The sequence below is a fragment of the Ictalurus furcatus genome, chromosome 6, assembly GCF_023375685.1.
Source record: "Ictalurus furcatus strain D&B chromosome 6, Billie_1.0, whole genome shotgun sequence".
NCBI classification, from domain to species: Eukaryota; Metazoa; Chordata; class Actinopteri; order Siluriformes; family Ictaluridae; genus Ictalurus; species Ictalurus furcatus.
Window position 1 is genome coordinate 28,637,137 of NC_071260.1, and position 11,454 is coordinate 28,648,590.

The window sequence follows — 11,454 nt, forward strand, 5'->3', positions numbered from 1 at the left end:
AAATTGGCTTTGTTACAAGCAGCAAACGCAATCAATCCTCACATACGGGCAAACAGCGTTCTGTCTACACAACTAAGTTAGTAAAACAAAACAGTACGCTAAAGTATACTATACCCTATGCTAGTACTAGAACGATAGATAAAATATCCAAAGCTACAAGGGACAATTGCACATATAGGGGGTGAAAAATACAACAGTAAAAATAATAAAACAATTACAAATCAGAAGAAACGAAATAAATACGAGTTATTGCACGTTAAAGAGCCTGATGGCAGCAGGCAGGAAAGACTTACGATGCTGTTCAGTCTTACATTTTGGTGGGATCACCCTGCCACTGAACGTGCTCTGCCGAAAAAACCTCTACATGAAGTGGGTGCATGTCATTGCTCATGATCACATTCATTTTCCTCAGCATCGTCACCTCCGCCACCTGCTCAACCCAGTCCCGAGTGTTGCCGATGCTGGAGCTCTCCTTTTTTAATCAGTTCATTGAGTCTGTTCCTCTCAGATGTGCGAGTACCCACCCCCCTGCACGCCACACCAAAGAAGAGAGCTAAGAGAGCCTTCTAGAAGGTGCACAGCAGATGTTAAAAGATCGCAGCCTTCTTAAAAAATACAGCCTGCTTTGACCCTTTTTATGTACTGCGTCCATGTGGTTGGACCAGTCCATTTCATCATCAAGCTGTACTCCAAGGTAGCAGGAGACGATCTCCATTTCTGTTCCCTGAACGGAGACAGGGCCCGGTTTGGCCTTCTTCCTCCTGAAATCTATGACCATTTCTTTGGGTTTGGAGATGTTAATCCTCATGTGGTTATTGTTACACCAGCCCACAAAGTCCCTGAACGGTTCCCCGAGGGACTCCTGTACCGCACAGAACGGTCTCCGAAACACAGTTTCGGAGTCACACGTACCGTGGTCTGGCAGTTAAATGTTCCCATGAAAAGAGCTCTGGCTCCACCTGCATCCTCCTCATCATCTCACAAAGCAACTCCGGCTGGATGGTATTGATGGCACTCGAGAAGTCAAAAAACATCATTCTAACAGTTGCGTCAGAGGTAACAGGATGTGTATAGACCCTCTGGAGCGTGTATACGAGGGCGTCGTCTTATACGAGCGCGTCGTTAGGCTGATATGCAAACTGTAGAGGGTCAGTGAATGTGCACGCTTTAGGCCCGAGTGTCTTCATTACATGAGAGGTGAGGGAGGGCAATGGGTCTGTAGTCCTTGGAGTCGGTCGGGTGTTTCCTTTTGGGAACAGGGACCAGGCAGGATGTTTTCCACAACAAGGGAATCCTCTGCAGCCGCAGGATCAGATTAAACAGATGTGTAAAGATTTCACACAGCTGACTGGAGCAGGATTTTAAAAGTTTGGGGCTAATCCCATCAGGTCCAGCCGCCTTTCACTCTTTACCTGGAGTGAGTGGAGTATTAGAGGTACAGCTGGCCGTGAGGTAGCAGGGAGGGGATTGATGGCCACCGGCACCTGGCAGAAGGGGGTGGGATAGTCACATCTGTTAAAAAGCATATTCAGGTCATCAGTAAGGACTTGCTCACCTTCGAGCAGCGAACCCCACTTTCGCTCGAGACCGGTCATTTTTCTCATTTCTGACCAGACCTGCTTCACCCCATCCTGCTCCAGCTGCTGTTCCAGTTTATGTCTATATGGTATTGGACAGTCTAGTTCTGTCTGTCTATCTTTAAAGGTGTGTGTGTGTGTGTGTGTTTCAGAGAGTTTGCATGGAGGGACCCAGAGTTGCCGGAGGTGATTCATATGCTGCAGCATCAGTTTCCCTCTGTGCAGGCCAACGCAGCAGCTTACCTACAGCACCTGTGTTTCGGAGATAACCGCACTAAGGCAGAGGTAACACTCATATGTGCGCACACACACACACAAACACACAAACACAATTGAAGTGAATACTAAGCAACACTGAACTATTACTCAGTTATACAAATGAAGGCTGCATTCAAAAACACACACTGTTTTCAGCTATGTACACACACACACACACACACACACACACACGGAGTGAGAGAGAAAATATGATCATCCCTTTATCTGTATGTGTTTTCTGTGTGTTATCTATGAGTCCATGCTCATAGATATCGGATCCCTCCCCTGCCGAGCGAGGGTTAGGGTTAATCTGGCTCCACCCTGAGCTTTAGAGATTTGCTCAGCCGGACCTCAGGATATCGCGTTTTTTTGTTTTTTTTTGTTTTTTTCTTTGGTTTTGTTTTATTTTTTTGGATTTTTTTATTTTCCAGAGCTGCACACACGCCTTCACTCGGAAGCTCTGTTGTTCTTTTCCGGAGCCGCGTCTCTCCTGATCCCCGTGGCGATACGACCGCAGCACTGTGCATAAATACATTACACACACTCTCTCCGCACACTCACGGCTCGCGGCGATCTGATTTCTACGCCGTATTTGTTCTTGCGATTCCAAATATCACCGATAAATGCACAATTTCCAAACATTAGTCTTTATTCAGTAGGATTGTTCTTCTCGAGAGCGCGGCGTGTTCCGAGGGAAAAAAAAAAAACGGCCAGATGTTTGGATAGCGATTATCTTCACACGGCAGTGTGTTCCAGGGTGAGGTGCTTATCTCCAACAGCGCTCCTGGGGATCTGCACTCCAAACCCAAATTAAACATCCTCTGGCATTCAGTTACTCCTAAAAACCTTTGCGGCTCTCTTGACCTTGATTAACTCGATCAGACCGTTCAGGCGGCGAGGCTGTAATGAGCGTAGCTCCCCAGGCACGCCGTTTGGTGGATCCTGGTTTATGCGTGAGGTCCATTTAGATTACAGCCACAGGCTTGCATTTTCTAGCAAAGCCGACATCTGTCTTTCTCATTCTGCAGACTGTTAAATCAGGTAAAAACGGAATTGTACTTACCACCTGTTACGCCGGATCACCTATAATCATATAAAACAGTCCGCTTGTGTGAGGAACACGTGAGCAGAGCCGAGAGTCGAAACGCAGTACTTACAAGACGACATCCGCGTGCAACTGTTTAACAAATATCTGTATACTATAATGACCTAGGCCTTAGGCTTAGTTTAGTTATTAACACTCTTGAGGTGCGTTCGACGTACCTCGGAAGCAGGGGTCGTTTCAGACACCTGTGCATTCAAGCTACCGAGTGTGGAAAATAAATACGGACGCCGTCTTCGGTTATCAACAAGCGAATTAGCTAACTGTGACGAGCGGTGTATATTTACACCCTCGAAACAGTGAACTGTATACTCAGCGTTGTAGATTGAACAGCTTTGTTTATTTAAAGCAAATACTTGTATATACTGTAACTCGTTTAGAGGTAAGAAGTGCTACTGGGTTTAGTGCAGATGCTGTAAGCAGCCATGTTGATTTTTTTTGAAGTCACTTGCTGAACTCGTGGTTGAGGAGATCACCCCTAGTTCAGAGGTCGGAAATGGAAATTACTCCAAATGGAGCATTAAAACAACAACAACAACAAAAAGTTTGTTTAAGGGCTCATCAGTTTGTCCTACTGTTAAAAAAAAAAAAATTACAATTCAGCATTTCCCTATCAGAGAGGCTTCCGAAAAAAAAAAAAAAAAAAAAAAAGTAAGCACCCTTAATTCTTCACGGAAAGGAATACATTTTATAGGAATAATACGTTTTCAGAATGTTTTATGGTATGATCATTCACCTCATGAGAAGAATGAAATCATCATCATCATCATCATAGAAAAGACTTTAAAGTTTCCGATCCATTTCCTCTCCGTGATGCTGATATTTCAGTCATCGTTCCTCTCGTCATCGGGATCGGATCAAATTCCGAACGCTCCGCCGTCACTCTACTCTGCTCACGTGTTCCGCTTGAATGCGTTTAAACTGCGTTAGTACCGGTTGGATCTCGTTAAATCTCACGTGCCTCCCATCAGGTGTGTCGGCTGGGTGGGATCAAGCACCTGGTGGATCTGCTGGACCACAAGGTTGTGGAGGTGCAGCGGAACGCGTGCGGCGCGCTGAGGAACCTGGTGTACGGAAAAGCCACCGACGACAACAAGACCGCCGTGAGAAACGCCGGGGGCGTGCCGGCTCTGCTCCGCCTGCTGAGGAAGACCGTGGACGCGGAAGTGCGAGAGATCATAACAGGTGAGAAGAGCATTATGGGTTAAATGCTAATCTTTGTGTATGATTGGATCGTGTCTGTGTGTTCTCTGGATCAGAGGCGTGTTTGGTTCGTTTGAGCGTACGTGTAAACGTGCGTGCACCGTCAGCTCACGTCTGTCTTTCCACTTAACACTTCCGTGTTCGTCCTGCCGCCTGCCACACACTCATTATAAATCACACACCGCAACCAACAAGCACCGCACTCTACCCTCTCTCTCTAGACACCGTTATAAACCATTTCTGAAATGGAGCTCTACAGAATCCAAAGTGTATCATGGGTACTCTGCATCTCCTAGTCCGCATTGCTTGGACACTGTCCAACAGCAATGCAGTGTGTCATGGACATTGCACATAGACATAACCATATGAGTCGTTCCATTTCAAGTGGTCCAATACAGGTTGCTTGACCATTCTTAATTCTTCTAAAAAAAAATTTTAAAAAATTGTGATTACCTCCATGCCCAGTATTGGCATTGCAAAACCATCATTTTTTTTTTTTCTTCTTTTTCTTTTTATATAAACTTTGTTTAACTATGACACCCATCTTCGTGTCTTGGCACACAACGAATTTTGGTTTCACAGGATGGATCTAGCTGCTTAGAACAAAAACTGATTTCTAGAGCACATTACATATATACAGTTGTGCCCGAAAGTTTGCATACCCCTTGCAGAATCTGCTAAATCTTAATACTGTTAACAAAATAAGATGGATCATAACAATCCCGTGTTGTTTTTTATTTAGTTCTGTCCCGAATAAGCTCTCTCACATAACAGATGTTTACATATAGTCCACAAGACAACATAATAGCTGCATTTATAAACATTACCCCGTTCAAAAGTTTACATGCCCTTGATTAATACTGTGTCGTTACCTGGATGATCCACGACTGTGTTTATGTTTTGTGATAGTTGTTCATGAGTCCCTTGTTTGTCCTGAGCAGTTAAACTGCCCACTGTTCTTCAGAAAAATCCTCCAGGTCCTGCACATTCTTTACTTTTCCAGCATCTTCTGCATATTTCACCCTTTTCTAACAGCAGCTATATGATGTTGAGATCAATCTGTTCACACTGAGGACAACCGAGAGACTTGTACACGACTATTACAAAAGTTGCAAACATTCACTGATGCTCAAGAAGGTAACACGATACATTAAGAGCAAGGGGGATGTAGACTTTTGAACAGGATGATCAGTGTAAAATGTTAGTGTTTTGTCTTCTGGTAGACATCTTATTTTACAGCTGTCTTATTTAGTGTCTGAAGGGACAGTATTTGGACATTTTCACTTAGGGGTGTACTCACTTTTGTTGCCAGCGGTTTAGACATTAATGGCTGCGTGTTGAGTTATTTTGAGGGGACAGCAAATTTACACTGTTACACAAGCTGTACACTCACTACTTTACATTGTAGCAAAGTGTCATTTCTTCAGTGTTGTCACATGAAAAGAGATAATCAAATATTTACAAAAATGTGAGGGGTGTACTCACTTGTGAGATAATGTGTGTGTGTGTGTGTGTGTGTGTGTATATATATGTATATATGTATGTATATGTAGTTTAGCTCCAACCTCCAAACTTACGTGCCTGAAATGTTCTAGCAATCCTGAAGACCTTGGTTAGCTTGTTCAGGAGTGTTTGATTCGGATTAGAGCTTAACTCTGCAGGACGGTGGCCCTCCAGGGCCAGATTTGAAGAACTACTTGAGATGGCCGGACCCATATAGAAAAATGTAAAAAGGAAAATGTATATTTATACAACAGCATGGCTGAATTCTTCATTCTGATTGGTCAGAAGATTTTCTATAACCACACGTCTCAGTTGTTCCAGCTGGAACATGAACGATCGGTTAATATTAATGCGCTCGTTCTGATACGTTATTGTTTCCATAGTGACAGCTCATACACAGGGACTTGTACGGCAGGCGGTCCACGTCTAATACTAATAATAAACCGATTTAAAAACATGGTTTTTAACAAGGAAAAACATAACATCGTTGATGTGGTGGGTTTTTTTTTTGTTGTTGTTGTGTTTTGATTTGTTTTAGGAGGCATTGTATTTAACGTTTCTGGAAGGAATGTCGGGTGTCAGCGCTTTGTAACAGTCACAGTGCTTTGTAAATTTCCCAGCACAGGAAAGTGTTTAGGACGGAGGAGTTTACTCTTTCCGGTTTCTCTGTAAAATGACACGCATTTTGAGGGAGAGAGAGAGGGGGAGAGGCGAAGTGGCTGGAGAGGGAACTATAAACCATTCAAACGTGCGATGTGACGTTCATTAATAAAACATTAAACGTTGTAATTGTTTGGCGAATCGCTCTGGTATAAGCAGAGTAACACACTCCTGATCATGTGCTATTCCTTGTGTGTTGTGTTGTGTTGTGTTGTGTTTTGTAGAAACCCCAGCTTCTGCTTCCATCCAACACATTTACATTTACATCACATAATAACATTTTTAAACTGCTTTGATGTAAGAAGTAATCGACTTCACGGCCTCGCTCAAGGACAGCGTAGTGTTCGCTCGATCGTATTGCTTATGTGCAAAGGTTTATCGAGTTCTTGACAAAATCTGATTTTCAGCAGGTGTACATATAAAAAGTGTCTATTATTGACAGTAAGGTTACACCCAGGTGTCTGATTCAACCGCACACACACACACACACACACATACACACACACACAGCTGACCATCTGACCTGCTGTTTTCTGCAAGGTCTAATGATCTATTTCAGCACAGTGGGATCCGGTGCCCTGACCGGTGTGTCTGAGTCATTAGTGTCTGATTCAGACCTCCTCTGCCGTCCTCGGTGCTAAACCCGGTTCTGTTTGGGTTGCGTAAGGCTATGCGATATGCCAGGGTCTCAGACATGCCAAAAATGGCTGCAGCACCTTAATCGTCACACGCCTTACCTGGGAATTTGTGCCAGAGGACAGGTGGGACGAAACTTCTTGAAGCACTAGGCTTCTGTCCTCTGAAATGAAGCACACTCTCACGCACTTGCAGATCTCTAGTGCTTTAAGTACTGTCTCACCCTGCAGTGCAGCAGATGCTGAATTTGTAGAATTGTGACCTGTCAAAGAGTGTGTGTGTGTGTGTGTGTGTGTGTGTGTGTGTGTGTGTTTCAGGCACAGTCAGTATCACTTGGGAGTGGAGGATTATTAATCACCTGCTTTAGCATACATGGCTGCCTCCCTTGAGTCGGAATCATCTACGTGTGTGTGTGTGTGTGTGTGTGTGTGTGTGTGTGTGTGTGTGTGTGTGTTCTTTCCTAATGCAAATACCTCTTTGTGTATTTGCTTTTTCTTTGAGAATTAATACACTAGGGTTATTGGTAAGCAACCCCTGTAGGCACCACAGCTACAAATCACACGCACATACTGTACACTCACACGGACTCTTTAGTTTGTTTGTTTATTTATTTATTTATTTATTTATTTATTTAAACACACATATTTCTGCTTTTACGTTATGACAAAAGACAGCAATCCGGATGTTCCCCTTCGAAATTGAAGTCGGTGATCGCAGCAGCATACTACAGAACCACGCAGAATGTTCTGGCGTGAGTTATTTCTTATGAAATGGGCTTTACATCAATATTTAGCTAAAGTTTATGTAACTTGACAGTTTATAACCTACCAAGAAAAACAAAGTTTATTCTTCACTCGCATGGGAGATCTGTAGCATGTTGTGTTATTTGAAATATTTTTATTATTATTAATAATAATAATAAAAAAAATTTGCTAATACATACTGTGAATGCAGGATTAGATTTATTTCATAGGCATTTTGTCTTAGTTTTAGTCTTTGTCTGTCTGAGCAAACACCGCTGATTGCAGACGGCCCCCTGCGTGCACGAGCCGAGACGAAGTAACGTGTCTGTCTTTCTTTGCTAATTCTCTCCGTGTCTGTACCGGATCTCTAACAGAGATGCGTCTCCTGCTCCAGCAGCTCTCATTACCGCTGAAGTGATTAGTTCTGACACTAGTGTGTGTCACGTCGTTTGGCTAATTGGTGGATGATGGCGCAGTTACACGAGGGCAAGAACCCCAGCGTCGCCTTAGGATCGTTTTAACCAATCAGGGCAGAGAACGCATCCGGACGCAGCCAATCAGAGGGTTTCTCTACAGTGAGTTAATTAAGTGCGGCACCGTGTAGTCTGAGTAGGCTTTTCCCCTCATATGCTCGTCTGGTGTTTGTTTTTGTTTTGTTTTTGCAGCATAGTCACTGTTCATAGGCTGAAAGCTCAGCTGATTGTCCAACTGATTCCACTGCGGTCGGCATAGTGACAGACTGCACAGTGTGGAGTCAGTAATTCCTGCTTAATTCATCGCCTGTGACGGCTGTGTAATAGGGAGCGTGTTATTGACAGCCGGTTGTGTAAGACGCACACACTGAGGAAAGCATTTCAGGGTAAACATGTTTGTGACAGCAGCCGGAGACTGACATGTGGCCTGGACTTGACAGACAAGGCCAATGACTGTCAGAGTGTGTGTGTGTGTGTGTGTGTGTGTGTGTGTGTGTGTGTGTGTGTGGGTGTGTGTGTTTTCCCATGAGCTCCACCATGTTGTCAGTCAGGAGAAATAGGTCTTCACGCTCCACTCTATTTAACAATAGCAAGCAAGTGATGAGACTCAGACCTGCATGCACAAACTATAATATTACACACACACTGCCGGTCAAAAGTTTGTGGACACTCGACTGAAATGTTTCTCATGGTCTTAAAAAGCTTTTGATCTGAAGGTGTGTGATTCAACGTTTGAAATCGGTGTCGTAGACAAAAATATAATCGTGCCGACGTATTCGTTTCTTTCATTAGAAGACTAACATCTTATTTACAAAAAAAATATTTTTTTAAACGGCCGACTCGGAGCGAAATATTCCGAAAAGCAGCGGATAAGCGTCCAGCGTCGGTGTGAACTCCTTTAATACTGTTTAAAAAGCATCTGAGGGAAATTCCTCAAGAACTCAGTCGAGAAAACGCCAAGACTACATTTCTGGAAATTCTAGGTGACAAGGGCGTCTACGTTGAAGATGCTAAAATATGAAATTATTTTGATTTATTTTGGATTTTTTATCACAACATAATTCCTATAGTTCCACTTGTGTTACTCCAGAGTTTTGATGACTTTTTTATTATTATTATTATTCTGAATTATAATTATTATTATTATTATTCTATGTGGGGGAAGAAAAATAACAATAAAGGATGAGTGTGTCTGAACTTTTGACCAGTAGTGTATAAATGCATGTGGCCATAATCAGGCCACGCCTCATATCATCAATAGCTACGCCTCATTCGTTGGGACTGGTGGACACAGAAGCCACGCCTCCTTCACTCTCTCTAGACTACACTCTAACACTAACTACCATCTTACTTGCTTTTATTCACGCTGTGTTGTTTTTTTTTTTTTCTTTTTTCAACTTGGTGTTTTCAGTCCCCTGAGGGATAGGGAATGTTGGCCTTCTTCCTGAACTCATAGTCAGAGGCAGGAACTGTGTGTGTGTGTGTGTGTGTGTGTGTGTGTGTGTGTGTGTTGTTTAGGGTAACGCCCTTAGCATGTCATCATTTCTCTTCTTCCTTTTCCCAATCCCAGCCTTAGCTCACATCTCATTAGAGTTAAAGAAGGCAGACGAGAAGTTCTCCACTTCGCTGCACAGAGACACGACTGTCCTCTTCGCCTCCAAAACACACCATCGCCTTTCTCTCCTGAGCTCATCTTCTCTTTCCGTCTCTCCCTTCCTCTTTCCATCTTAGGCTCCCGATACATCTCCGTTCCATTCAGGCTTATTTCTTCTGAGGTGCGTCGTTGGCATGACGAACACAAATGGCCAACGCTTGGGGTAACAAACGAGATGAATCATGGCAGCGGACTGAAGAAATGAAAGTACTTTATCACAGTGTAGAAATGGAAACGGAAGAAAAAAATACAAACAAATTAGATTCATAAATTAGCGTTTGAGTTGATGAATATCTGTGTGACTCACTAAATTGTGCGTGTACGTACATGTGTGTGCACGCGCGCATGTCTGTGTGTGTGTGTGTGTGTGTGTGTGTGTGTGTGTGTGTGTGTGTAGTATGATTCGAAGTCATGCATAGGCCATTGAATTTGATTCACTGTTTTCTGCAGGGAATTCTGAACCTCGGCTGTCAGGTTAACTCAGCGAAGCTGTGTGACGTTTCATACAGGAACGGATTGTGTAGTAACTAGATAAACATCTCGTTTCTACACACACACACACACACACACACACACGCACGTCGACGGTGAAGGCTTTTTGTCTGTGTGAGGTCATTAATTGAAAGTACTTTACAGCGAGACACAAACCAGAGCACTGCCACTGAAGACGATTTAAGAGCTCAAGAGAGAGCCATAGGACGAAATTCCCTGCCCACACACACACTCATGCACACACATATACACATACATATACACACACATATACGCATACACGCACACATACCCACACACACACATACATGCACACATACCCACTTACACACATACACGCATACACACACACACACACACACACATTAATTGAAAGTACTTTACAGCGAGACACAAACCAGGACACTGCCACTGAAGACGATTTAAGAGCTCACCAGGGAGCCATAGGAAGAAATTCCCTGCCCACACACGCTCATACACACACATACACACACACACGCACACATACCCACGCACACGTACACGTACCCTTACACACACATACACACACACACACTTACACACACATACACACTCACACGCATACCCATACACGCATACCCACGCACACACACACACACACATCACTGGTGAATGTACCTAAGTAAAGAGACCTACACAAACTAGACTTTAGTCTACTAATCTAACTGTGTGTCCTGTTGACTTTGTGTATTTTGGATTTTATTCGGGTTTTTAATATTTACCTTCGACTTTGGCGTCCTGTTGGTCGGGTTCAACAAAGCACCAGACTTTTTTTTTTTTTTTTTCCCCATTATGTCTACAGATTTCTGCATGTGAATGTGTCCGTGCTGTGCGTGTATCGGGATGTATCAGTGTATCTACTTCCTTTAGGAATTTCATCGAAATCCCAAACGTTATGTTGCTGAAGCACCGAGGACGCACGCAGCTCATTATAGAGCCAATAAAATGCTGTTTGAGACTCCGTGACCGAGAGAATGACGTGTCTGTGTGTGTACGTGCCTTTTGGTACACGTACAGTAACATCACTTATTTATATTTGGACTATTGACACAAAGTGAAGGATGTATGAAAATCAGTACGGCATAAATGTGTTCAGCACTCGATGTCCTACAAAAAACAGACGTGTAAATCA

At 43.5% G+C, this 11,454-nt stretch overlaps 1 protein-coding gene across 10 annotated transcripts in view; it reads left to right on the plus strand.

The window, feature by feature from the left end:
• LOC128609091 (plakophilin-4) overlaps window positions 1-11,454 on the plus strand; it is a 149,554-nt gene that overhangs the window by 121,850 nt on the left and 16,250 nt on the right. For all 10 annotated transcript variants that reach the window (XM_053627465.1, XM_053627464.1, XM_053627459.1 and 7 more), the window contains 2 exons: window positions 1,730-1,862; window positions 3,909-4,122. In XM_053627465.1, coding sequence (XP_053483440.1) covers window positions 1,730-1,862; window positions 3,909-4,122 — 347 coding nt within the window. The remainder of the gene's footprint in view (window positions 1-1,729; window positions 1,863-3,908; window positions 4,123-11,454) is intronic.